Below are 26,010 nucleotides of genomic sequence, written 5' to 3'. Positions count from 1 at the left end.
CATCATAGTACTAATCTTAAGGTGACTTGAGAAAAACGAGGAATTACAGATAAAAATAGTATACTTACAAGTTCATGTTTTATTTTCACAAAGCCCGTGAAAACGTGGCAATGGCGACTCAATTACAACTTTTTCATTTCAAGTGCGAGCTATTAAATGATAGGTAATTTTAAAAATATTCACAAAAAAAAATATTTTTCACCTTTCCCCTTTTGTAAACTCTTTTAAATGAACAAATTTCATAATTAAAAATAACTTCAAGCAATTTTTAGTTATTCATAAAATTTTGTAAAATTTTGTATAGGATATTTTTTTATAGGATTATAGTATTACATTTAAAACTGTACATTGATTCTAAAAAATACATGATAATTCAAACATTCATGGGAACATGAGAAAATTCACAAGATTTTAAAATAACTAAAAAATTTGAGATAATTTTTATATTTATAATATATTATTATTTATGAAAAAAAAAATTACAGATACAGTTATACTGTTTTTAAATGTACATATTTGAGAATTTTAAATTTTATGAATTTCTTAAGAGCTCCTAGATACATGAAACTGTATATTGTAATAATCTTGTACGAATAATTCCATGGCGTAATTTTAATTTTAATTTTGAATAGACTGTTTGACGGCCGAAACAAAATTTTGTTCAGAACAATGAAAAAAATTTGTTTAAATTCAAATTTTGACATATCTCTGAGCCCTTAAGCTCTAAAAATTCTATAAACTTTGAAATTTTTATAAACTCATACGTAGACTCCAAAATCTGAACATCTTAGTAGTGTATAAAAGTTTCAAAGAGTTTATTCAAAATTCTCCTAAAAACAATTTTCGTCAGATCTCAGGTAAAATCTTAAACGATTCCTTACTTTATAATACAAAGAGAGTTCTGTGTAATGGAGCAAAGATCCAATGAACATTTTTTTTCACTTTAAAAATATTATTATAAACATTTACTACAGTATTTTTTCAGTTCAGGTTACTGATTTAAAGAAAAAGCCCCAATTTAAGTGAAACCAACATAGATCATTAAAAATTTCCTTAGATTCATTTACAATCAAAATTACGGTCAACGCAATTATACATTTTTATTTTCATAATTCATCTTCAGTGGTTTCGTAGTAAATGATCAATCATAAAACTGCAAGAATTTTTGGTAAATATCTAAAATAATCACACATATAGTAGAATTGATAGAAATATATAAAAGTTTTAAAAACGGGATAATATGTAAACTAATTACTGTTTTCAGAAAAAGAATCACATTTTAACGATGGAATGTACGCTCCAAAAAATTGAAGTTTAAACAACAAAAATTTTGTTGGCGGAAAAAATGCAATTTGTTTATAGAAAAAAATTGAGATTCGTTGTTACAAGTTACAATCAATGATTTTGCAGGATAAACTACGATTTTTCGTGAATATTTGTATTTACTTTAACCCCTTAAGGTTTTGATATTTCTAATGTTATGGAAAAATCACACAAAGTCCACATTATAAAGTAAAGAAGTAATAATAAAAATAAGCATATTTGTACAAATTGTACGTACAATTTTTTCTTACGAAAGTCTAAATTTAGCGTCAAAATTGCATCATTAGATTTGAGTGAGAAAAAATTGTATAATAATCTATAAATAATAATCATGATATTGTAACATTTAAGATTAATGAGTAGATCAAAAGAGGAAAAAAAATTGAAAAATTATCTGATTGACTGAAATTTTATAATAAACATAAAAAATGCTAGAAAGAAAATAGATTGTATCAAAATATGTATTATAAAGTTATGAATTTGTTTAAAATAGATAAAATAATGCACCAAGCAATCCTATAACATGTATAAAAATATGTTATTTTAATCAACATAAAAGCATTCTCCTACTGGATTTGGGAACCCTTACTATTCTAACATCGACGTATTTTCTTAAAATTATATCTTGCATAACTCAACCAATCGATTTTCACCTAAAAATCCTATAAGATATCATCTGAGATTTTATTTAAATATACGAATATTTTCTCAGCAAGATTCATGTCATTAGAAAATAAACCATTGCCAATGTTCAGATTTAGTAAAGTCTCTTTTTACAAAACGTGCAAGTTTTCGCAGCTTTTCGATTTGCTGTCACGTCCCCATACTTTACCCAAAAGATTACGCACTTTAAGACTAGTACTTATTCTGTTGCCTCTAAATTTCTTTGGTGAACTAGTTTCTGAACATGAACCGAAGGGTGAACGACTGCGATTGCGTCGTGATCGACGACGGTATAAGTCCCGACTTCGCTCTGGATTCTCTAATTTCAGCCGGATTTGCGTTAGTAAACCCACTAGTAGTTCATCTACATTATGATTAAAGCTCACTGACGTTTCGATGAATTTACAGTCATATGAAATTGCCATAGATTTTCCTTCTGCAATAAAAATCATAATCAATTAATGTAATGACATTAATTTTATTACATGATCATAAATATTTTTTCAGTTGAAATAATCACTACTTCAATCTTCGAATAATTGATTTTAATTGTGAAATTTCTTAAAGCTATGCCAAGACTTCCTGTTTTTTTCAGTTTACTAAAACTGTTTAATTTGGTTTAAAATTTTTTTATGCAAACGTGTTTCAAAGTAGCTTTTAAGCGCATTGTAAAAATTGGGAGTTTTAAAAGCTTTTATCTCAAGGAGAAAATTGTGAAATTAAATCGAGTAACACTTTACTCACCCTCTGTCGATACCAAGCGACTTCTTTCGAGATCGACTTTATTTCCAACGAGGATAACTGCTCTAGCAGGTATGTGATCGCTGCGCCAAAGATTTTGAAGTGCTTCTTCGGCTACCCGTACAGAAGCACGGTCTGTTGTTGAATAAACAATGCAGTAACCATGAGGTTCATATGAAGATATGCAATTTTCGGGCTGAAAAGAAATCATATTAATTTACTCTGAATGTGATAAATGAAGAGACTTCAAGCTAACGAATGAATGCAATTTTGTAATATAATGTTAATATAAGTGGCATCGACTAATTTCGTCAATTGGCATTAAAAAAGCAGACATCAGATGTAGATACTATTTATTTTTATAATTAATAATGATGCACTTACCGTCATTTCTGAATAAGGATGATCAACAAAAGTTAGTTCAGATTCATCACCGGCTAACAAAACGCTGACAGTTTTTTCTCCAGATTCGTCATCTGCAGCGTGAAAGGATTTAAATAAAGACAATATTGATAATTTTGAGAATTTTTTGAAACAATACTTGATAAATTCTGTCGCAACAGAAAAAATCTCATAAAGTTTTTTTATGAATTTTTACTCACCAATAGAAGTATCGTAAGCATGTAAATATTCCGACGTCATAAACTGTGATACAAGAGAACTTTTCCCCACTGACGAAGCTCCAAGCATTAACACTCGATATGGAGCTGGACCCTGAGAAGCACTACTTTCACGAGAACTTGCCAATGAACCTGCTGCAGAATTCCGAGCAGAACCCGGATACGAAGCAGTGAGATGTTCCGTACTGAAAATGATTACCAAAAAACAATTTTATCATACAAATTTTTTGAATAATAAATAACTATTATTCCTTTTTATTTAATTCTTGAATCGATTTGCTTTTAAAAATAAATTCTTCATTATAATTTTTTTAGAACTATTAGATCCAAATACATTACCAATAAAACATTATTTTAATTATAAAAATTAAGTTCTTGGTTTCATTGAAAATTTTGACAAGATACCATTAAATTTAACAGAACAATTGCACTACTTTTTATTAATAATAAACATATTTTTACGTCTAATTATACCATACCGTGAAGGGCTAATTTTACCACATAGTATTTCTTAGAGCTACTGATAATAGAATTTATACACACAAAAACTGAATGCCAATTCTCATGTGCCAAGTTTGTTACAAAAAAAAACTTCAAATTAGGTATTATTACGCAAAAACTTGATTTAATACATAGATAATAAATAAATCTTGTTATTTCATAATAAAATTGTAGAAAAGTGGAAGTCACGACGATTCTCTGAAGTCAAACACGTGTATCTACGTCCACTGCTGGTCACACGTAAACTCACGCGTTCGATCCAGAGCTTTCATCGTATTCAATTTTGCGTTTCCCTCGACGTGTTTTGAAGTTGAATACAGACAGAATCTGCATAATCAGCTGCTGATTTTATTTTAGTTGATGTAAGATAAATTTCAAGTCTATCAACGATGCAATTATATTCAATTTTTAAATAGTTTTAAATAACTACATTACTTGGAAAAATATGAAATTTGATTGAGATGGACAAACGGACTTTCTAAATTATCATACATGCATTAGATTAACTGTACAATCAAGTCATAGCAAATATATATTAATGTTAGTTAATAAAAATTCAATAAAAAAAATTGCAAAAAAATTACAAGAAAAATTCTCAGAGAAGTTTCCAGAAAATTTTTTTCGCCAACAATATCAGATGATAGTTTTCATGAAAGCTTAAAAAAGCTTACTGAAAGCTACTGTTTCAACAGCTTGCCAAAACCTTTCAGAGTAGCTTACACGATATTAATCTAAAAGTGCTATTAAATCTTGTAGTAAGCTATTTCTAAACTTGATGGAAAATGTTTAGAAGGCTTCCTCAGCAATTTTCACAAAGGCTCTTAGTAGTTTTCTGAAAGGTTTGAGATGAAACTTTCTGAAAGATAAGTATCAAAGTTTCGACGAACCTCCAAAGAAAATTAATGCAGAAAATTACAAATAATATTCCAGTTCATCAAAGGCTCTTAGAAAGGTTGTAACGAAAGTTTCATACAAATTTGAAAAAGCTTTCTGGAATCTTACGAGTGAACTGTAATTTTCATAAATTGACGATAGGTAGCATATACATAAATTTTTAATGACTCGCACTAAAATATATTGGGCCCACTCCTTATTCTTTGAAATAAGATTTTCAAATGTTTTTTGCGTGAATACTGAATTAGGGGAATTTATTGGGAATTTTAAGTTTCCTGAAAGCCTTTCAGTAATCTTTCAAAATATTTTCAAAAAACTTGAAAATAAGTTGTAAATGAAGTAGGAGTATTAATTACATAAGAGTAAGCATGCACGAATGACATGAGTGGTTTTACAATAAATTTATAATACTCTTCAAATTATCGATAACTTCAGCTGAATTATTGAAAGCACGTTGCCTCATCTATTGTGCCGCATTTCGGAACATGTTGAGTCTTCTCAATATAATAATCAAATAATGCAGTTTACATCACGACATAATGTTTGGAAAATAAAACAAAATGAGATAGAATTAAATTTAATATATACCTGGAATTACTTGAAGCTACACTCGTATTCGATCTTGACCGTCGACTTTTAAGAGAATCACCACGATTAACGACACCTTTCCCAGTTATACTGAAATGTCGTAAGAGGTAATATTCTTCTTCGACGCCTGTATTAGGCATACTCGCTACACGCGAACGTTGTTGAGGCAGGCATAAATAATTAGGACGACCCGATGATCTACTTCCCGAAGCACGAACTGATTGTGATCGACTGTGATGAGGACTACCGTGTCTGAAATTTTAAAAAGTATTTGAGATATCTCGAAAACAATTAAAATTGTGGAATAAATTATTAAAAATGAATTAATTTACCTCATTTCAAAATCATGAATATCTTCCAATGTCAGCATGTTTGTTCTATCCATAAGCTGTTTAACACTTTCCTCGCGTGTTTTTGAAATGCTATCAGATGACTTTAATAATATTGTGGATGCTGGACTATCTAAAGAAAGAGAAGGTTGTTGTACAACAATAGTTGCTTGGGCTGCACGCTTTGTACTTCCACTTTGTCCTGAAAAAAATTCTTAATTTAAGTTGATTTTCATTTCAAAAATTACAAAATATCTATAAGTACAACAAAATACTAACTTGAAAAAGTATTGGAAGATCCAACGGAGAAAGATCCCACACTCCGATTACGTCCTTGCAAATTATTGCTTGTTGAGCTATCTTGACTGTTCATTTCCTGGTTAAGTGGCAGATCCAACGGATTAGTAGTCACATTGATATTTGGTTTATTGTTGGTAATTGTGGCGTTAGCATTAGTGGTCCCAGATATATTTTCGGTATTAGTGGAAAATTTATTATCAACGGTAGAGGTTTTAGCGCTACTGGTCATAGATTGTTGTTGTTGTTGATGGTCCTTTTTATCATTAATGATCGAAGCATTTATTACATTATTAGTGCTTTTATTAATTTGAATTTGCAAATTTTCCTTTGCCACAGATATGGCAGAATACAAATTCGGTTGTGTTGCATCGGCTTGGCCTTCATCCATAGAACCTCCTACAGCTTGGCTATAAAATAAAAGTACCGTGAAAAATTGATGACATTCCTTAAAAACTTTAATTAAGAACGTTATCTATGTCATAACATTTCCACATAATCTGTAATTTTTGACAATAATGACTAGTTTTACTTTTTATACGAAACATTTTAAGGAGATTTCTTTATAAGTTTTTATGGGTCTTTTTCGTATACTTTACGCGTTGCTTTTTTTTCTTTTACATGTTCCGATATTTCATATTTTTGAATATTTTCTGAAAAATGATCATTCGAAAGCATTATTACCTAAAAAAATCAGTTGTTTTGAGATCTGGCAGGGTGGGTATTTTACGATTTTGGTCCGGAAATGTGAATCTTGATTCTTGGTGCAACCCAAGCATAGGAGTGGGTGGTGGCACACCAGGACTATCAAGACCATTAAAATTATTATTTGATGTCATTGGTATAGAACATTTTTCATCGTCATCCGATTGAATGGCGGCCGTCACAGATGCAACGATTGATGAAAATACAGGTATAGTACATTTTTGCTGAAACAAAATTATTTGTGATTACAAGAAAATCGCGCATTGAAAACCTCTTTTAATTATTGTAATAATGTAATTTCTCTATTACTTTACTAAAAAATCTTAGTTCATAGTTTCATACAACATTTGAATATTATTGTTTATTTCATGACAGTTATACGATCTTTATACGTAAAAAAATAATATGAATTTTATTTTATACATTGCATTTTTAGTATTATCATATATTGCTGCAATTAATTGTATTATAAAAGAGTTAGCTTTATTTACCAGCATTGCTTCTTTTAAAATTGTTGCATCATTTTGGTGAGTGACAGGGGTTGCGCTAGTTGTGTTTACTCTAATGGTTGAAGCTGCATTAAAAACTTCGTTTACTATTGGGGGTGATAACTCAGAGGGTACGTCTATTAAATCCAGGCTATCGTCATGCTGTTCACCGTCTGTAGTTGTCACCTGCAATTCATTTTTTAACTCAATTTTTGAAATCCCTCGAAAATGTCAACCTTATTAGAATTTTTCATAATTAATTTATGCGTTTATCAAAATACTAAGGATAATAGTTTTTGGCAAACGGCGAGCAAATGGATAATGAAAAACGTTGCGATTAAACGTAGTTGCTTTACCATAGTGACCACGGTATTGGCACTGTCGGTGCTGGTGTTGACAGTATTTTCCGAAGTAGTACTGGATCCCATGATGACAAGTTTGGGAACCGTTCGACTACCGCCCAATGATTTGAAATGCAAGCGGCGTAAAGCCGAAGCTGCGTGGGCAAGCAGATCACCGTCGCGCGCGTTGAATCTGTCGACATGACGATGAAGATTTTCACGCGACGATGATATGATGCCAGTAGCACCTTCAGCTCTCACGCTGCTCTTTTTCGTTACAGCCGTCACACAACATCCTTTGGAACCACGATGTTCTGGACATTCCTGCAAACAAATCCCAAATGTTTCAATATTTACACTATAATGGATGAGCTTCATCAATAAAAAATGTTTCGTTGTGATAAGAAATTATTCTATCGAACTCTTTTTTTAATTATGTATACCGATAAATTATGTACTTTTAAATATTTTAATTCTTTCGAAGTAAAACGTACGTGGTTTGCATGATCTGGAGTCGATGGCGTTTTTGGAGTATTGGGCAATGAGCTTCCAGATGATGTGCCATGCCGCAGCCGCGCTAAAGCCGTACGAAGGCCCTCCGTCACGAAGCTCTTTAATTATTCTTTTGACGATCAAAGAGTTCACTACTTATGCTCGAATGGACTGGACTGTTTTATTGTGTACTTCTTAACTATGATTATGGAAGTTTTCATTATATGCCATACAAGAAGTGTTATCACAAGTAGCTTGGATATCTAACACCATTGAAGAATCTAAAAAATATCGATTATGTCGTAATTAACATTTTGGAGATGTATTAAAAAATGAATTAAATTTGAATATTTGATCGGTTTTTCTGATTTTCATGTTATGATAAATTCCATCAGTTAATTTCGTGAGCCAATCTACTACTGCGCATGTTCAATTTTTTACTGCAGTTACTTTACTACCCTTAGCGTTAGCAATAAAGATAAGGAATAATGTTTCTCATAATTTACTCAGATCGATGAGTTTTTGGGATGTATCAAAAAAGTAACTGGACGTTTACGGATGAAAAATATTTCTACATATTTTTAACTATATACACCAACCAAATTATATAAGAAAATATTTTATGCTAATCAAAACAAACCTTTATCAAAATCGCATTTTACTACCGATAAATATATATCGTTTTCAGATGTGTCGACGTAATATTTACAAGAGGTAATATTGATCATTTTCTTTTTTATAATTTATTGATGAAGTTTAAAGTAAGTAAGCTGAGGTAAAAAGTAAAGCAAAAACTTAAAGCAAAAAATTATCATTATTATTTTTACAAAAAAAACATTAATACTCAAATATTAAAATATTTCTTATTCTTTTTTTCACGCAATCTTAATGTTATATCGAATACATATTATTTATTATTTAATATTATAAAAATTAAAGTTAAAGGTAGCAAATTATTGATGGTGAAAAATAGAAAAAGTTCAAGGTAAAACTATATTTTTTATTTATGAGTCTTAAATAATAATAAAAAAATGGATGAAAACTTTTTCAGCTTTTCTAAAATAAATTTAAATTGTGAATATACAATAACTGGTCGTCAAAAATTTCAATAATTATAATAACAGTCGAATCAAATGATCAAATGATCGATATTGAAAGTAATCTAAAAAAAATCAAGTTTAATCATTTGATGAATTACATTTCCAAGTACGTTACTGTAATTGCTGTTTACATCTATCGTTGGTATCTTGGCAAATGAATAACTTTTGTAAAATACTAAGCACGTACACATTGTTCACCCTTGACAAGCCAAAACAAATTATATTTTTACTGCGATTATGCTGTCTAAAAAGTCAATAGTGACGTATAAAATGTACATCTAAATATTACCAACATCGACTTTTACACATTCGTGGAGAAAAAAATAACGATAATGTGAGCTCTCAAATTCCGGAAGTAAAAGGAGTGCGCATTTTAATATTTTTATTTTCATTGCAAGCGCAGTTCAACAAAACCGTGAACTCGAGATGCGATATAGTCACTAACATAATAACTGATCTGAAACCTGAGTAACGAAGATGATTCATTTTATTTTATGCGCAAGCGCCATGTTTGTTCTACTTCGTGAAATAGATGTATGTGTACGTCAGGGGTAGTAATGCAGCGAGGAATAGCACGCATGTGCTGAGCGTGAGCGAATGTTCGTTGTTATACAAAACTAAATAATCTATTCTACAATAACAAATTAATTGAAACACATTTTTTTAATTATAAAAAAATTATTTTCTATGTCAATTCATATTGTAGAACTCAAAAAATATTCGAAAAAATTGTGAAAAAATGGAAACATTTATCTATACCTATGTGAGCGAGATATTCTCATTTTATTAAATGTTTTTACTTTTAATTTATGTTAAGTAATTTACCAAAATTTCAAATTAGAATAAATAACAATCGAACACTCATCGATTACATTGTAAAATATACAACTACTAAAGTCTAACATTACTAATTATACACAAGTATCTTCATTAAAATTAAATAAAAATATGCCTAAAGTAGACTATAAAAATATCGATAAGCATCCATACATTAATTATTTATAATTAATCATGTTATTCATTAATTGATAAAAAATTAACTAATTAGTAAGAATGAGTTAAGCAGTAAATTGTAACGTAAGACATGTTTATACTTGTTTTTACAAGCAGCCATATTGAAAACATAAGTTGCAGATTTTAAAGCCGCAGCGTGCATATATCGCACACTAACTAAACATTTTCTCTAACCTCACATTATGTGAAGATCGTCATTATCATATATCACACAAAAAAGATAATAATTCTAAATTTCCACAGTGGTGGATTTATTAGGACATCTCACCTATAATGAACATTTGTGGACATGGTCCTAAAAGCCTTCACTTTGCTTAAATTCTAAACTATGTCATGTCGAAAAAGACTACTTACAGCACTAGTATGTTACACTACTTTCTTCACGAATTGTGAATATATTTCAAGACTCTCAAACATTAACGAATGAATTGTACCATAAAGATGTATCGATATCAGAAATGAAACGCAATTATTTTGGAAATCATGTACTCAGCTCAATGTAAATTTTTGAGTATATTTAAATTATAATTTTTTGAAACAAAAATGATTTAAACAAATTTAAATGCATTTGAATGATTATGTAACAAAGACATTCATTTTAAATAAAACTAATATCTAATATAAATAACAAAAAAATTTAATTTAAAATGAAAAACTAAATCGACAAAATATATAACAAAAATATATATTCCATCAAGAATATCAGCACAAAAATCGAAAATTCTAATCACAAATAATATACGTAACTCTTTACTTTTATGTATAAACTGATCGATTTGCAATTTAATAATAGCTATATACCCATTAAATTTTAGATTGCTTAGGATAACATTAAAAATTTAATAAATTAAAAATTCATGTTGACCACGTAACAGCGTAATTCATTTCTAATTTATAAATGATTTCACGTAAAAGTAAAGAATACATTTTTCGGACTGCTAAAAGTCTTACAAATAATTGCCAAATGATCATTACCGAACATAACAATTTACATTACTTACATTTTTTACATAACAAAACTCTTGCAATACTTAACGATACATTGTACGCATATTTTATATTGTAATATAAAGCATCTAGTACGTGTTAATTGTAATATTCATTTTCAAAAAAAAACTTAGTTTTATTAGATAAACTTGAAAATTTGCAGATATTAAAAAAAATAATTGTCGTGATATTCGGTGCTTATAGAGATTTATTCCGACAATTCTATCCGATAGTTACTCTGAGCTTTGAACTTTATCTATAAACACTCTAACAACGCAAAATAAATTAAAACGTGCATGGTCAATCACAATTACCTTTTGGCGAATTTCTTAGTATCCAAAACTGGATCCTTAAAAACGAACGATATGCTTCTTAATTTTTCAGAATTGATATCTTTAGATTTTACTCTTTTATACGGACTATGATGTATGCATATCAAGGAACAGTTCACATCTACCTATACTCCACTAGTTGGACGATCTGACCTCGCGCGCAGGCGGGTTGAGTGACCGTCGTGTGATACCACACTGCACTTTATCGATTGCCGTGCTACCACGTGGTTTTTTCTATAGGTATTCTCTTAAAACAATGCGCAAATGTACAAGCCACAGCTTTGTCGAGTCTCGCGTCAGACTGTCGGTCTTAATCCGTCCGAATTGTACTGCTCGTGCTGCACTACCAACCAAATACACGTTTGGCACCGTTTTCTAAACAATTTTCAGCCCCAAATAGTTAAAAATATAATTTCAACACAATATTGTCACATGTATCATTATAATTCCCATTTTTTGTATCTTTTAATATCAATTTTTTCAATTGAAAAATTATTTAAATATTTGTTACAATTTAAATAAAATTGAAAAAATGTAATGAAAAATGGCTCAATCTATATTTTCAACATTTCTCTCCCCTCCATAATTTAACGGAGCTAACTTTTTTCGATCCACTTAAATAATTTTAAATTATAAAAGAAAATTTAAACATAAGTTTGGTACTTTCAATGGTAATATGCTCATTCCAATTGAATTGTCAAAAGATTTTTCTAAATACCGGTTAACTTTCTTTTTATCTTTAAATCAAATTAGCCGAATTTTATATTTATCTGAATATTGAAAGATGTGAACCAAATTTGATACTTAAATTTTTCGATATTTTGGATTGGTTATTTCTGCGAATATGATAATTGAATTATACCTCCAAAATTTAAATAAACTGTAGTAATTTACATAAATGACTTTTCCTCCACGCTATGAGATCATTGTAAAAAATGGGAATTACTTTTCTTCAAGCCTCTGAGTATTGAAAAGTAAAAGTTTTATTCATAGGATTGAATATGAAAAATTTTCACATTAATCATTTAAATTGCTGAAGTATTCATTTCAAATTATAAAATAATTTAACACTGCATTTAATTTTCATTGCACTTTTACATTAAAAACTGCATATTTTCAAAGAGTAAAAGATAATATGTAGAAAAAAAGGAAAATTATTGTGCACATTGAAAGAATGCAATGATCTTTCTATCTATGTTGTTTTATGTAAAAAAAATCTATAAGGTTTTACAATAATTTAACAGTTTTGTTTGTTATCAGACTTTTTCACATATATTAATACTGTATTAATATATTATTAACATTTTTTACATTAACATCACAAATCAATATAAAAATAGGTCCATTTAATTTTTATAAATCTTAATTATAATATATTCTCTTAAATATACTACTAATTTTACATTAATATAACTACTGCACTTTCATTTATCATCATAATGTTGTAACACATCTGCTAAATGATCATTATCTCTTGGCTTTTTCGGTGCTCTCTTTTTGTTGTTTCCTTTTTTCCTCTTGACTGGTGCCATTTTCTTTATACCATGATCTTGCATTGATCTAATACCTTGTTTTTCCAAGTATTCAGTCATTTTAGCATCATCCACTGCATCAACTGCTACTGCTCTCCAGAGTTTTTGAAAATCTTCATCTACAGGAAATTCAGCTGTCCTATCTTTGTAAAATATAATTTGTTTCTTATCTTGCGGACGAACAATGGTGATGATATCATTTTGAAGATTCTATAATAAATTTTAAAATTGATTTTTAGAATTATAAAAATAAACTGTAAGAATAATTATAATATATAATCATTTACCTTCAAATGTTTTTCAGAATGTGGTAAACTTTCTTTTATATCTTCCAACATAATTCCTCCTTGTCCTTTCAGGTCATGTTGTTTAAGTAGTTTCAATAATGATTTTTTGTCCTTGATTTTGTACATAGACTTGAAAATGTATTTTCCATCATCGGTAAGTTCTATTTTTGGATTTTGAGGCAAAGCTTCATTTTCAAGCCATAGTTTATTCTAAATAAAACATTTGATATATTACTAAAATGTAAATTATTGAATCAACAATTTGAATTAAAATTGAAATTTCAATTCAATTCAGATCAAGAAAATTTGATTCTATTGTCAATATATTTACTATTGTTGAGACAAGGAACACTGTAAAAAACAATTGAATAATATACAATAATTAGATTTTACAAATTTAGGCATATTTTTAATATAGCTGTTATTTACTATAATGCCTTTGCAATAACCATACTGATCCAAGTCATAAAAAATTAGTAAATTGCTCTGATAGTAAAAGGGAGAAAAAAACAGAAAAGTTACAGAACATATTTAATTTGTGGCAAAGATAAAACTAATGCCAATGAGCACCTGCTCTGGGACATTCTTTTTTCCTGGCTTAAACCTATATATGATATTTCTTATCCTGCAGCCTAAAAACCACTTATTTTGTTTGTGCAGCAGAAAGAAAATAATCACTTTTAGGCCACTGGTATGAAAAATATTTTTTATACATGAATTTAGATTCATTTCGAACAATTTAACTCAATAGGCTAAAATAACAATGACAATGTAATTTCTACTCACTCTGGATCCTATATCAAGTTGACTTGTTTCATCAAGAATTTCATCTAAGCTCAAAGCATAATCATCTCCGTCTTGATGTCTAGCTTTCATATATTGAACGATTTTTGCTAGAATACCAAATCTGACGGTGGAAGCACTTGTAACATTTTTGTATGAGTTAATATCAACTTTTGGTTTAGATGGAATAACTGGTTTGGGTTTTTTTCTAAATGATTCATCAGTATTAGCTTCTTTTCCATTTTTGTCTCTTTTCTTTTCAATGCTGAAATAAAATTGTATAGAGTTACAAAAACTTAAAACTTAGTCATAGTAAAATGCTCATATAGAAGTGGAAAGAAAATTTTAAAAAATATTTGACTTATAATTATTTTTTAAAACATTGGTTATACTTGGACATTTACCAAATAACAACAAAATTTGATGAAATTGACCAAATGTCTTGAAAAAAAAATTTATACACTCGTAATTAAACATTCTTCAATAAAAGTAAAAAAAAATAATATCTAACATTTATAGTAGGCTGAAAAATGTATTTGTATTATTTTTTAAATTCTAACCTAGGTGTTGCAGCAGCTCGCTTTTTGAAAGCTTCGTGTTCTTTAAATAAGGCTGGATCCATTTTATTAATTATCACTTAAAAATAACTAAGAAGCTCTTTTTTCCAATTTTTCGCTGAGCTTGTCAAAAACAACGTGTGTTTAAACATGCAGTTATAACTTGAACTACAAATGTCAACACAATACACGCAAGATTCACACGACGTGGTGACTTACACTGTACACTACCGAGTACTGAGCCGCACTACAGACAGAGCGCAGTGATGAACTGAAATAATGAGTGAGCACCAGATCAGCGACTACAATTCACTGTTTACATGTAAAATGCTCACTCGGCTCAGCAGCGAAACTATTCAAATTCTTATGTGTCTATATCGATGCATATTAACTCCAAGTAGATGCTCGCTCATTCAGAAGAGTAGCATGTTTCCATTTAAATTAACAAATATACGTCTCTACCGTGGATAACGTCGAAATTACGAATTAAAATTTTTCTGCAATTACATAAAAAAAAATTTATATTTACATAATGCTTTTTCAAAATGCTTATCAAAATAGAAAAACTTTTGAATCATTACTTTGATTTTTATACATCACGTGGGTGTAGAATATTTTAATTAATATTAATATTTTCCGAAATAATAAAATTAAAAATTATAAAATAATATTGTGGTCTCAGTAAAAAATTCGTCAAAAAATGTTATGTTATTCTTCGTAACAATCTGTCATAACAAACACGATAATTTAATAAAATGTAATAAAACTGGTCGACTGGATTACTTGTCCGATATCGATTGTTAACGATAGTAATTTTACACATTTTTAGATTTTATTATTGCTCGTAACTTATTGAATTTTTTAAATATTTTTAATACACTTTTTCCGGTAGGAATGATGCATAATTGGGTTTAATTTTTTGGAAAGTTTCGATTACTCGAAAGATTCAAATTTTTTATAAAAATGTCTTTTCATAGAAAAGCATAATTTGAAAAAAGTGTATAAAAAATATTTATAATTTTAAAAGTGAATGTTATTGAAGATTAAGCTTACATTATGAATCTAAAAACCCAACAGGGTGAAAAAATCGACTTCAGATAGGTTTGATGAACTATACTTAAACACTAGATCGCATAAAAAGCATTTGGCCAATTTTTATAGCAAAAAGTATATTGCCGGTAGCATATGAATATTTTTATATGGCATTTTAGCAATTAATGAAAAAATACAGATAGAGCAGCTTTATAAAAGGAGGGTGAGGGTGGGTTGAGTTGATGCTGAAGGCTTGATGGGGGTAGTTGGCTTGTGCGGATGCTGCGCACTATGCTCTTCCCGTTCCCGTGAATATCCAGTTCGTATCGTACTGCTGTGAAGTACAGTATGATACATCTTATTATTGATGAATTTTTATCTTACATTTGATTTTGTAGTAACAAATTTTATCTACACTATACATTTTATAGTTAAAAATGGATAATCAAATACGTATGAAGTTACGGCTTCATTTTTTCTTATTTATCAAATCGATATAATCGCTCATAATATAAAGTAGTGCAGAATTAGTGTAAATTCAATAATCTTTGGAATAAAGCTGCAGAATAAAAGCTATTAAAAGCTAGACTGAAAAAAATTTAAGATAATAATGATAAAAATGAATAACTCACCAGATTTACGGATGAAAAAACTGATGCTTCTTTCGTGCAGCCTCGCCCTCATATACATTGGGCAGCCCGGGTTAGCAGATAAAATATCAGTTGGTGAGTTATTACGTGATGTGGTTTTATTATATTTAGTTGCACTTTTGGTGGTTCGCATTAAGGCTTAAGCTAGCAAAAAAAGAAAGTTATTGGAAAATTGAAGAGATACATGTTCATAATAGTTAAATTCAATTTCGTAAAAATGCTAATTAAGGTGTTGAAAAAGTTGAAAATATTGTTTCCACTTGTCAAGTTGTTTCATAGAGTTGATTAAAAAAAATAATAACGATAATTAATTGAATTTAGTGGCTGGTATACGCACCAAACCCCTAAAACATTTCAAAAAATTCAAAATCAAATTTATAAACTTTATTATTTTTGATGTCTGAGTTATGTTACTGTCTAAATTAAATTTTATCCGTGCAAAAAATGAATAATAAGTTTATTTATGATAATTAAACTTTTATCAGCTATACCTATAATCTCCTAAAAATTTGCTTCGAAATACTGAACGCATAGAAACTATTTCGAATTCCCTCCAAGTCAAAGTAAAATATCTTAATTTTGTACTAGAGAATGTAAAACATCTCTTTCTTTGTTGAAGAAAATACACGACGCCGGTTACTAGATACGGTTCCTGAACATCTTCAGATCTCAAGAGATTTTGAAAAAGTCTTGTTTTCGTCTTGCGCGTCAATATGTTTTAGTGGTGAATAAACAAAATATCACTCGAATGGAATGGAACTGAGGATCATCAAATTTTATTAAATTTGATAGAATTTAAAATTATAAGAGAACCTCACGACCATTATTAATTTTTAAGGACCATTCTGAAATTAACACAATTAATAAAACTTTAATTATATACAGCACCGGTAATTGGTTTAAAAATGTTGTTGTATATTGCTCGCTAAATTATCAATAACTTTTCTAAATTCTAGTATCAAATAAAAGACGTAAAGCTGAAAACTAAGTAGATTATTTTTTATACCGTAAGTATATTGAACGAGTCGTACTGTGCGGTCAGTACTACCGTAACTAGTGGGGACGTATTTAGGATTTAAATTGATGAAATTCAAAACTTCTTAAGTTTTCTTTGTTTCATGAATGAATTTCATTTCCTAATCAACAAAAAAACTGTGTGATTGATGAACATCGATTTTTTGCATTATAACAGTGATACACGAGAACTGAATAAAATACTACAACATTTCAATATATTTTAGGAGCCATATTTGAACAAGGAATTGATGAAGTTCAATCTGCTTTTATATATGCAGTATACAATCATAATCAAAATACGACTCATAGAAGATTCGAACTTCAAGCATTTGCAGATATCATCAATACAGCAGATGCTTTTAAGCTTTCGAGATTAAGTAAGTAGTAATTTTTAATCTTACAGCGAATACATTTAAAAATCTGTAAAAACCTATTCTTTTCAAAATAAATAAAAAACCTGGTAGAAATGCTCAATATTTCAAGGCTAGTTTTTGGCCCACTAAAAAGTTGTCGTGAAGTGAGGTGTCGTGCTTTGATTTATATAACTATTTTTACTCTACCACTTGCAGATTTACGGAAGATTTAGGTACTCGCCATCTAGTGGTGAAGTCTTAAAGAGGCACATTATCATATTTAAAATGGTTGAATACATTTTCTAAACTAATTTAATTATTATTTTCAACTATTATATTAGTAATATTTATAACGTTTCTCATATTTGTATTTGTATTATTGTAACATAATAGTTAATAAATGGAGATGTATTTTAAACAAATGTAAATGATCAGTTTTAGAATATTATTAACGTCGAACATTTCTACCAAAGAAATTTAAAAATATTACTTATGATTACTTTTTATCTTTTGACTATATATGAATATTTATAAACAAAATAATTGATAATACCCTTTTACTGAGACTTCGACCGTACATTTTCTCAGTGACTTTATAGTACTTAAAATTTTAGAGTAATTCAGAACGAAGTGAATTTTTATTTTTACTTTTGTTTTAATTTCATCATAAAATTTTTTAATACCATAATTATTCTTCCTTACAGTTTGCAATCGTTTTGCAAGTGGAGTGTACTCTATGATCGGTGCAGTCAATTCCGATTCTTTTGACATTCTTCATTCTTACAGTAATACTTTTCAAATGCCATTTATTACCCCATGGTTTCCTGAAAAAGTGAGTTTTTCAAACAATTACTAACACATTATACTTTATCAAATTGAACTTTTTTTATGTTTTATTTTCATCGATTTTTAACTTTATCAAAACACAAATACTATCATTTATTATTAATATACAATTTTTTACTATTATTTTATACACTACTATAGATAAGGTACATAGGAGCCTGTAAAATCAAATCATCTTTACACTTTTCGATTATTAGGTACTGCAACCTTCTTCAGGTTCTGTTGATTTTGCCATCAGCATGCGTCCAGATTATCACCATGCAATTATTGATACGATACGACATTATGGTTGGAGAAAAATCATTTATCTCTATGAATCTCATGATGGTTAGAAATAAACTTGATATTGCTCATAATATAAAACTTCTGGTATTTGCAAAACAACGACAATTTTCATTTACTTGCTTATTTATTTATTTTCAAGGTCTTTTGCGTCTTCAGCAAATTTATCAAGGGTTGAATCCAGGAAATAACACCTTTCAAGTTGAAACTGTAAAGAAAATACAAAACGTATCGGAGGCTCTTAACTTCTTACGCAGGCTTGAGGAAATCAATAGGTAAGTAAAGATAAATATCAAAGATAAATTTTTATAAGAGTATTCAATCTTGATCATACTCGAACTTGTAAAAATAATGCAATGGCTCCTAATCAATATTTAATATTCTCCCCGTTACAGAAATTTTTAATTATCATGTATAGCAGTATAGCAATTTCAACAAAAATATATTTAAATTTGTACAATATGTAACTTATCAATATCTTCTATATAAAAACTACATTTTTCCGAACATTAAATATTTTAATTTTCATAGTTAAAATTTGAAATTAAAAATATTTTTAAATCATGAAAGATAATCAAACTCAGCATTAATAATAATTATTTAACATACCTGTATCGGTTTTAAATTAAATATTCTTAAATACTTTTCAACTATTTTTTACAGATGGGGAAATAAGTACGTGGTACTTGATTGTCCAACTGAAATGGCTAAAGACATTGTTGTGAGTCATGTGAGAGATGTAACTTTAGGTCGGCGAACTTACCACTACTTGCTCAGTGGACTTGTAAGAATAACAATTTTTAACTTTCAAATCAGTCAAATAAAAATTTTAAAAGTCTTGTATTTGATAAATTATAATGACGATTCAAAATTTTTCAATCATTTCAAATATCAGTTTATTAGAAAAAACTTTATTAATAATTAGATTATGGACGAGCACTGGGAAAGCGAAGTTATCGAGTATGGTGCCATCAACATAACAGGTTTCCGTATAGTTGACACCTCTCGAAGACATGTCAAGGAATTCATTGATGGATGGCGTCAATTATCCACTAATAACTATCCTGGTGCCGGACGAGACTCCATTTCTGTGAGTGGTACATTTTATAAGAATCCTATACAAGAGATCTTGCAATGGAGAACATTTTCAATTAATTTTGTGAAAGATTTTCTTTGCCTTATCAGAATTTTGTACACCAATAGCGTGCTCAAAAAATGAACCTAATATTATTCATAAATCAAACTTCTAGTAACTGATTAAAAATTATATAGGCACAAGGAGCTTTGATGTATGATGCAGTTTATGTATTGATTGAAGCTCTTAACAAATTCCTTCGAAAAAAAACTGACAAGAACAATCCAAGACGAATTGGAGGAATTTCAAACGTTGGACAACAAACCAATGGTACTTTGGACTGTAATTCTAGTCATGGTTGGGTTTCACACTTTGAGCATGGAGACAAAATAGCTAGATTACTCCGAAAAGTGAGTTAATTTTTCCCTTAACTTTGAAAGCTTTTTTCAAATTTATTTTTTTAATCATCAGTAATAATATCTCGGTAAAAATTACCTCACAAAACCAGCAGTCATTCGAATTAAATTTATCTGTTTCATTTCGTAGGTTGAAATTGAAGGGCTTACTGGTCAGATTAAATTTAATGAAGAAGGTCGACGGCAAAATTATTCTCTGGATGTAGTTGAAATGACTGTCAATAGTGCTCCCGTAAAAGTAAATATTTAATTATAGAAATGTCAATATTTCACTTCATCTTTATAATAAAAAAATTTTATAGGTTGCTGAATGGAGAGATACTCAAGGATATTTAGTAGTTCCATCAAAACGAGATAGACATTCCAAATCAGAAATTTTAAGAAACAAAACTTATATTGTAACAACTATAGTGGTAAATTTAAATTTATCCTATTTTCATCGAGTATTAATAATTTCTGAGTACTATGTACTTGCAATAAAAGCGATAATAATTTTTTGTAGGAAGAACCGTACATAATGGAAAAAAGACTTGATGATACTAAATTTGTAGGAAAAGTCAAAGATCGTTATGAAGGGTATTGTAGAGATTTGGCAGAGTTAATAACTAAGAAATTGAATATAAGCTGTAAGTTACCAAAACATTTGAAAAGAAAATTAATACAAATGTAGATAACTAATATGACCATTCTAATAATAGAACTTAATTTTTAAAATAAATTTAAAAAACATAAGAACTAATTTTTATAAAAATCATCAAAACACGGTTAATTTTACTTGATCATTACTATTTATTTTTATACTTACGGAAAGGAATGATTTCAAGCAAAAATTTTCATTCAATTTTGAAAATTACGTGGTTTGTGGCAAAATTATTATTATTTACGTACCGTTTTTCAGGGGATTTACAAATAGTAAGAGATGGCAAATACGGCTCAGAAAATCCATCGGTACCTGGTAGATGGGATGGTATGGTCGGTGAACTAATCAGAAAGGTAAAAAATATAATAGTCAAAACACTAATTATTTATTTCAAAATGAGTTATTAAATGACCTATTAAACTATCGCCCCTTTTCCCAATTAATATTACATATTACGAGAAAACATGCTTAAAATATTTTTTACGTAATAAATTCATTCTACATACTTACGTTAAATAAAAAATTTTTTAGGAAGCTGATATAGCTATTGCTCCAATGACTATAACGTCCGAACGAGAGAGAGTAATAGATTTCAGCAAACCTTTCATGTCGCTCGGAATAAGTATCATGATTAAAAAACCAGTGAAACAAAATCCTGGTGTGTTTAGTTTTCTGAATCCTTTGAGCAAAGAAATCTGGGTGTGCGTTATTTTCTCATACATCGGCGTTTCAATTGTACTATTTATTGTATCAAGGTAAATTGCTTATAAAAAGTGAATTCTTTGCTCAGTCACTCGCAGTTATTAACTTAACTTTCTATAACCATTTTTTATAATGCCAAGATTCAGTCCATACGAATGGAGAGTTCTTACGATTGGTACGAATCGCGATCCCAGTCTTGTTTCAAGGGACGGTACTCTGCAGCATGCGCATGGTTCACAAGGCTCACATATTCAACACACAAGCATAGCTAATGATTTCAGTATTCTCAATAGTCTGTGGTTTGCACTTGGTGCTATAATGCAGCAAGGCAGTGATCTGTCGCCTCGGTAAATTACGCCTTGTTTGAAATTCATTTACCATCGTAAGTAACGTCACTTTGAACCGATTTTGATTATTTATTTCAGATCAATATCTGGCCGAATAGTTGGGAGCGTTTGGTGGTTCTTCACGCTCATTCTTATATCATCGTACACTGCGAATTTGGCGGCGTTTCTAACAGTCGAACGTATGGTATCTCCCATCAACTCTCCAGAGGATTTAGCAGCTCAAACTGAAGTTCAATACGGTACCTTGCAAGGAGGTTCAACTTGGGATTTCTTTAGGGTAAGAGTAGTTCAAAACTATTTTTGTCCATTAAAAATGTTTTAAATAAAATTCATAGTTCAAAAGTAAATTGATTTCACAGAAATCTCCGATCGAGCTGTACAAACATATGTGGAGGTACATGAATGAAAACAAGCAAGTTTTTGTAAATACTTATGACGAAGGCATTCAAAGAGTTCGTATGAGTAAAGGAAAATATGCTTTATTAATCGAGAGTCCAAAAAATGATTACATTAACGAGCGAGAACCATGTGATACAATAAAAGTTGGACGAAATTTAGATGCCAAAGGATTTGGAATCGCTACTCCACTAGGCTCTCCGCTTAGGTAACATTTATAAATGTTTTTTCACCATTAACTTGACTCAATAATGAAAAAATAAATTGCATTTATACAGAGATAACATCAACTTGGCGGTTTTGTCTTTGAAAGAAAGCGGTGAATTGGCCAAGCTAATGAACAAATGGTGGTATGAACGCACAGAGTGTCGACACGGTGATAAACAGGATACTTCTAGGAATGAGCTGTCTCTTAGCAATGTTGCTGGAATTTTTTACATTCTCATCAGTGGACTTCTCTTGGCACTTGCTGTAGCACTCGTGGAGTTTTGCTATAAGTCCCACTCGGAAGCCACTAGAGCGAAGGTATGAACCTCTTTGATCTGCATATTATCTAGTCAATAAGCTGATACAGTAGTTTAACGATACAAGGGTCATAAGTAGCACTTGATGTGACACGGTATAGTTTAGAACTTGAGCGAAGTGAGGGCTCTGAGGGCCCTGTCAAAAAGTGCCACATGTGCACTAGTGTCTTACAATATTGCCTCTGCTCGATGAGTTTTAATGTACAGCTGTGAACACAAGTTAAGTATACACTTGTGAAATTACGAAAACTTTGTGTTCTAGATCCCCTTATCAGATGCAATGAAAGCAAAAGCACGTTTAACTATAGGTGGAAATCGAGCTTTTGATAATGGACGGGTAAGAAGAAGTCAAATATTCTTGAAATGTATTTAATTTAGACTGATATTTTATTTTTTATTTGCAGTGGTACGGATTACAAAGCTAGACAAAGGATACTTGTACCTTATCAAAAGCCATCCGTAAGTCAATTCACCTTTTTTTTTTGTACTCATTGCAATTGAAGAGAAAAACAAAATTCAAGATATTATTAATGATACTTAAGAATATAATAATATAATAATATACAGTAAAACATCGCTTCAGCGGACACTGACGGTATTGAGAAATTTGTCCGTCGAAGGAGGTTTACAGTATATTAAAATTGTAAAGGGCATGATACATTTCAGTCGACATGTTATATCACTAGCATTTCAGTTAATTCATATATTGATTGTACTCGAGTCTTCTGTCTCGAAAATAACTTTTTTATATGTAAATGTCTGCTAAAATGATTATGCTAGCTTCTATAAAATTAAAATAGTTGTAATTTTATTTATTTGAATACAATATTTTAATATACTAACAATAGAAATACTAAACTCTTTTTTATTTTTAGTGTCACACGCCTGTGAGCCCATTGGTAATATCAAAGTAGAACTGGTGCGACACAATTTGCATATGCAACTATAATTAATCGTGGTAGCAGTTTAGATGTCATAATTAAGTATGGTAGTAAGGAATTGTCAATTTCAATCATTTAATCAATGGCATCATAATTATTTAGGAATACATTTTCCGGCACTGTGTAACGTTTACTAATTTTTCTAACAGATCTAAAAAAAATACCATAATCGATGTAAGGTAAACAGGAGTACTCTCCAACGTTGAGAGACATTCTTTGTTAATCAAAAGACTGTTTAGATTTAATTTTTATCCGAATGCTAGAAGCGGTTTGAAATATACTATACAATTCATCTTCATTATGTAACGTGGTTAAAAATACTAACAAGGAGACCACTTAAAATACAAGGTAACCGTTTTTTCCAAAATATTCTTCGAGACTCTAAGCGTCAAAAAAAGATACCCTTTGTATACGATAGTCCCTAAAAGATTCTGGTAGAAATCGATGTTTCAAATTTTAAGTCGTCTCCTTGTAAGTGAATACCAAATAATGATGAAGTCACTCAGCCATAGAAGTCGACAAAATGTTAGTGTGATTTCAAAATATGATTTTCACCATTCAGTAAAAGAAGTTGGAAAATTGCATGTGTCATTTATTTTGCACTCCCAAAAAATCGAAAGTAACTGTTTTCTTTCTACTAGGTATCGTTTGATACTTATGAATGTGATATTAATATCTGAGATAAAAACACGATCAAGACTATTTATTTTAGATTAATGTATAAATCTATCGAAAAATAATAGTCGACGATTTGTATTTTCTACATCATACCAATACGGAAATACTTGTTTTTCCTAAAACTCTAAACAAGCATTGACGTATTCATGGAAGGTTTTTAACTCAATATGTGAAGTAAGTAAAAAAAGTACTAATTGCACTAACTTGGTAAGTTAATATTAGCTATACACATTTAAATGCATGGCAAAAAATCTGACTACTTTTACTGGAGCATTCAAACTGATTCATAGACATACAATTGTCAGTGAAAATAATCAATAATAAAATTGATGTTAATTCATAAAAATTTTCAAAGAATCATAATATTATTCGACGTTTAACTAGGACTGTGATGATATTTTTTACCTTAGGGGGCATCTCTAGCTAAATTTTATAAAGAATAGTATAATACTACCCTGAGCCGTGAAAAAAAGTCTCAGTACACGTGTTTATCTACATCAATCGTTACTTACACGTTACCAAGACTCTTCTTTTTTTGCGCCTTAGGATGGTGATATATTAGGTTTTTCCGCGCAATAAACATAAGAAACTAAGTTGCAAAACTTATTTAAATCACATGTATAAAAAATCTACTAAATTTTTGTCTCCCTTATGTGCTAGGTTTAGTGACGGCAACTTAGTACTATAAACTAATACTGTATATGTAGTTCTAGTTTTTCATGGCAAAACAAATGTGCGTCAATTTGTTTTATAAAAATTATCCGTTATCGAGGCAAATTTCTCTCAACCTCATTAACTCCATATAGTTCAAATGGTCGATTATTTGTTTTTTTATGAAAAAACGTAGACATAGTCGGTCTAGCCGTAAGTTGCCGGCACTGCACCTGGCCCTTATCCACACGGGTTTGCAACCGTTTAACTAATCACGTTGGAACTTTATAGGCTTTTTGATTCATATTATTTGATATATTGTCTACACTATATGCTACAGTTATTAATATCATTCTAATGTGATCATTATTTCGATTAAAAACATTTTATAAAATCGGTCTAAGTAATTTTAAGTTCACCTTCATCCATCACTCGAAATGTTTACTAGGCCATTCACGGGACTCACTTCGTGTAAGAAACAATTTTTGAATATTGATATATCTTATATATCGAAACAAATCAAAAGGTTTCAACTAATTACTTTATTGTAAACAACACATTTTTTGAGAGACTGGTGCCAAAAGCTAGAGATGTCTTCTTAAAATATAAATATACATGTATCATTTTTAATTACACTTCACTGAATTTTATGAACTCTAATAATTTTTATAATTATAAAATGGAAAAATTAAAAGTTATTGATAAAAATACAAAATGATTGACTTGTAACTTTACCCTTTATGCTGATATTATTGAAATTTGCGAAGTTGTGATGATCAACCCCAAATATTGTTTTCATTCAGCGGAATCTTTGCGATGGTGCGGAAAGTGATTTTTGAAATGAAGTATTGTTGGAAAATTGGAAAGTAGAAGGAAATTCTAAACA

General features: G+C 29.6%; 3 protein-coding genes across 9 annotated transcripts; 1 reads left to right on the top strand and 2 right to left on the bottom strand.

The window, feature by feature from the left end:
* Positions 1-776: 776 nt before the first annotated feature.
* LOC106652602 lies at positions 777-11,518 on the bottom strand. Of its 6 annotated transcripts, XM_014371658.2 has the most exons (13): positions 9,372-9,561; positions 9,181-9,281; positions 7,985-8,263; positions 7,506-7,814; positions 7,153-7,335; positions 6,641-6,885; positions 5,939-6,366; positions 5,663-5,861; positions 5,331-5,582; positions 3,330-3,532; positions 3,112-3,203; positions 2,731-2,923; positions 2,097-2,422 (listed from the first exon to the last, which is right to left on the bottom strand). In XM_014371658.2, exons 4-13 carry the CDS (start codon positions 7,575-7,577, stop codon positions 2,097-2,099), a joined length of 2,193 nt encoding a protein of 730 aa, XP_014227144.1. In that variant the 5' UTR covers positions 7,578-7,814; positions 7,985-8,263; positions 9,181-9,281; positions 9,372-9,561. The 6 variants fall into 6 exon arrangements, with proteins under 6 accessions (XP_014227143.1, XP_014227144.1, XP_014227146.1 ...); XM_014371657.2 differs by having other exon boundaries at positions 777-2,422; positions 9,181-9,561; XM_014371660.2 differs by lacking the exons at positions 9,181-9,281; positions 9,372-9,561 and adding an exon at positions 11,398-11,518.
* Positions 11,519-12,600: 1,082 nt separating this feature from the next.
* On the bottom strand, positions 12,601-14,827 carry LOC106652603 (general transcription factor IIE subunit 2). Its single transcript, XM_014371661.1, has 4 exons — positions 14,578-14,827; positions 14,021-14,282; positions 13,235-13,444; positions 12,601-13,157 (listed from the first exon to the last, which is right to left on the bottom strand). Exons 1-4 carry the CDS (start codon positions 14,637-14,639, stop codon positions 12,840-12,842), a joined length of 852 nt encoding a protein of 283 aa, XP_014227147.1. The 5' UTR covers positions 14,640-14,827; the 3' UTR covers positions 12,601-12,839.
* Positions 14,828-15,951: 1,124 nt separating this feature from the next.
* LOC106652601 (glutamate receptor 1-like) lies at positions 15,952-25,752 on the top strand. Of its 2 annotated transcripts, none has more exons than XM_023459666.1 (19): positions 15,952-16,331; positions 17,498-17,650; positions 18,331-18,458; positions 18,670-18,799; positions 18,897-19,029; positions 19,418-19,538; positions 19,680-19,844; positions 20,027-20,239; positions 20,376-20,483; positions 20,548-20,658; positions 20,748-20,871; positions 21,144-21,238; positions 21,417-21,640; positions 21,734-21,934; positions 22,013-22,211; positions 22,294-22,538; positions 22,609-22,855; positions 23,117-23,191; positions 23,259-25,752. In XM_023459666.1, exons 1-19 carry the CDS (start codon positions 16,217-16,219, stop codon positions 23,277-23,279), a joined length of 2,808 nt encoding a protein of 935 aa, XP_023315434.1. In that variant the 5' UTR covers positions 15,952-16,216; the 3' UTR covers positions 23,280-25,752. The 2 variants fall into 2 exon arrangements, with proteins under 2 accessions (XP_023315434.1, XP_023315433.1); XM_023459665.1 differs by having other exon boundaries at positions 21,728-21,934.
* The last annotated feature ends 258 nt before the right edge of the window (positions 25,753-26,010 follow it).

The sequence above is a fragment of the Trichogramma pretiosum genome, unplaced genomic scaffold, assembly GCF_000599845.2.
Source record: "Trichogramma pretiosum strain Unisexual culture from Peru unplaced genomic scaffold, Tpre_2.0 scaffold32, whole genome shotgun sequence".
Classification (NCBI taxonomy): domain Eukaryota; kingdom Metazoa; phylum Arthropoda; class Insecta; order Hymenoptera; family Trichogrammatidae; genus Trichogramma; species Trichogramma pretiosum.
Note: the sequence above shows the minus strand (reverse complement) of the source record. Positions and strands in the feature narration are given on the sequence as shown.

Excerpts from the sequence above, each read along its gene's own strand:
- LOC106652602 (XM_014371660.2), bottom strand. The coding sequence starts at position 7,577 with ATGGGATCCAGTACTACTTCGGAAAATACTGTCAACACCAGCACCGAC. Across the intron at positions 3,204-3,329 it reads TGCTTACGATACTTCTATTG|ATGACGAATCTGGAGAAAAA; the intron begins GTGAGTAAAAAT and ends TTCACGCTGCAG. Across the intron at positions 2,423-2,730 it reads TCGCTTGGTATCGACAGAGG|AAGGAAAATCTATGGCAATT; the intron begins GTGAGTAAAGTG and ends TTTTTATTGCAG.
- LOC106652603 (XM_014371661.1), bottom strand. The coding sequence starts at position 14,639 with ATGGATCCAGCCTTATTTAAAGAACACGAAGCTTTCAAAAAGCGAGCT. Across the intron at positions 14,283-14,577 it reads CGAGCTGCTGCAACACCTAG|CATTGAAAAGAAAAGAGACA; the intron begins GTTAGAATTTAA and ends ATTTTATTTCAG. Across the intron at positions 13,158-13,234 it reads ATTCTGAAAAACATTTGAAG|AATCTTCAAAATGATATCAT; the intron begins GTAAATGATTAT and ends AATTTATTATAG.
- LOC106652601 (XM_023459665.1), top strand. The coding sequence starts at position 16,217 with ATGATAAAAATGAATAACTCACCAGATTTACGGATGAAAAAACTGATG. Across the intron at positions 20,872-21,143 it reads TAAGAAATTGAATATAAGCT|GGGATTTACAAATAGTAAGA; the intron begins GTAAGTTACCAA and ends ACCGTTTTTCAG. Across the intron at positions 23,192-23,258 it reads GAGCTTTTGATAATGGACGG|TGGTACGGATTACAAAGCTA; the intron begins GTAAGAAGAAGT and ends TTTTATTTGCAG.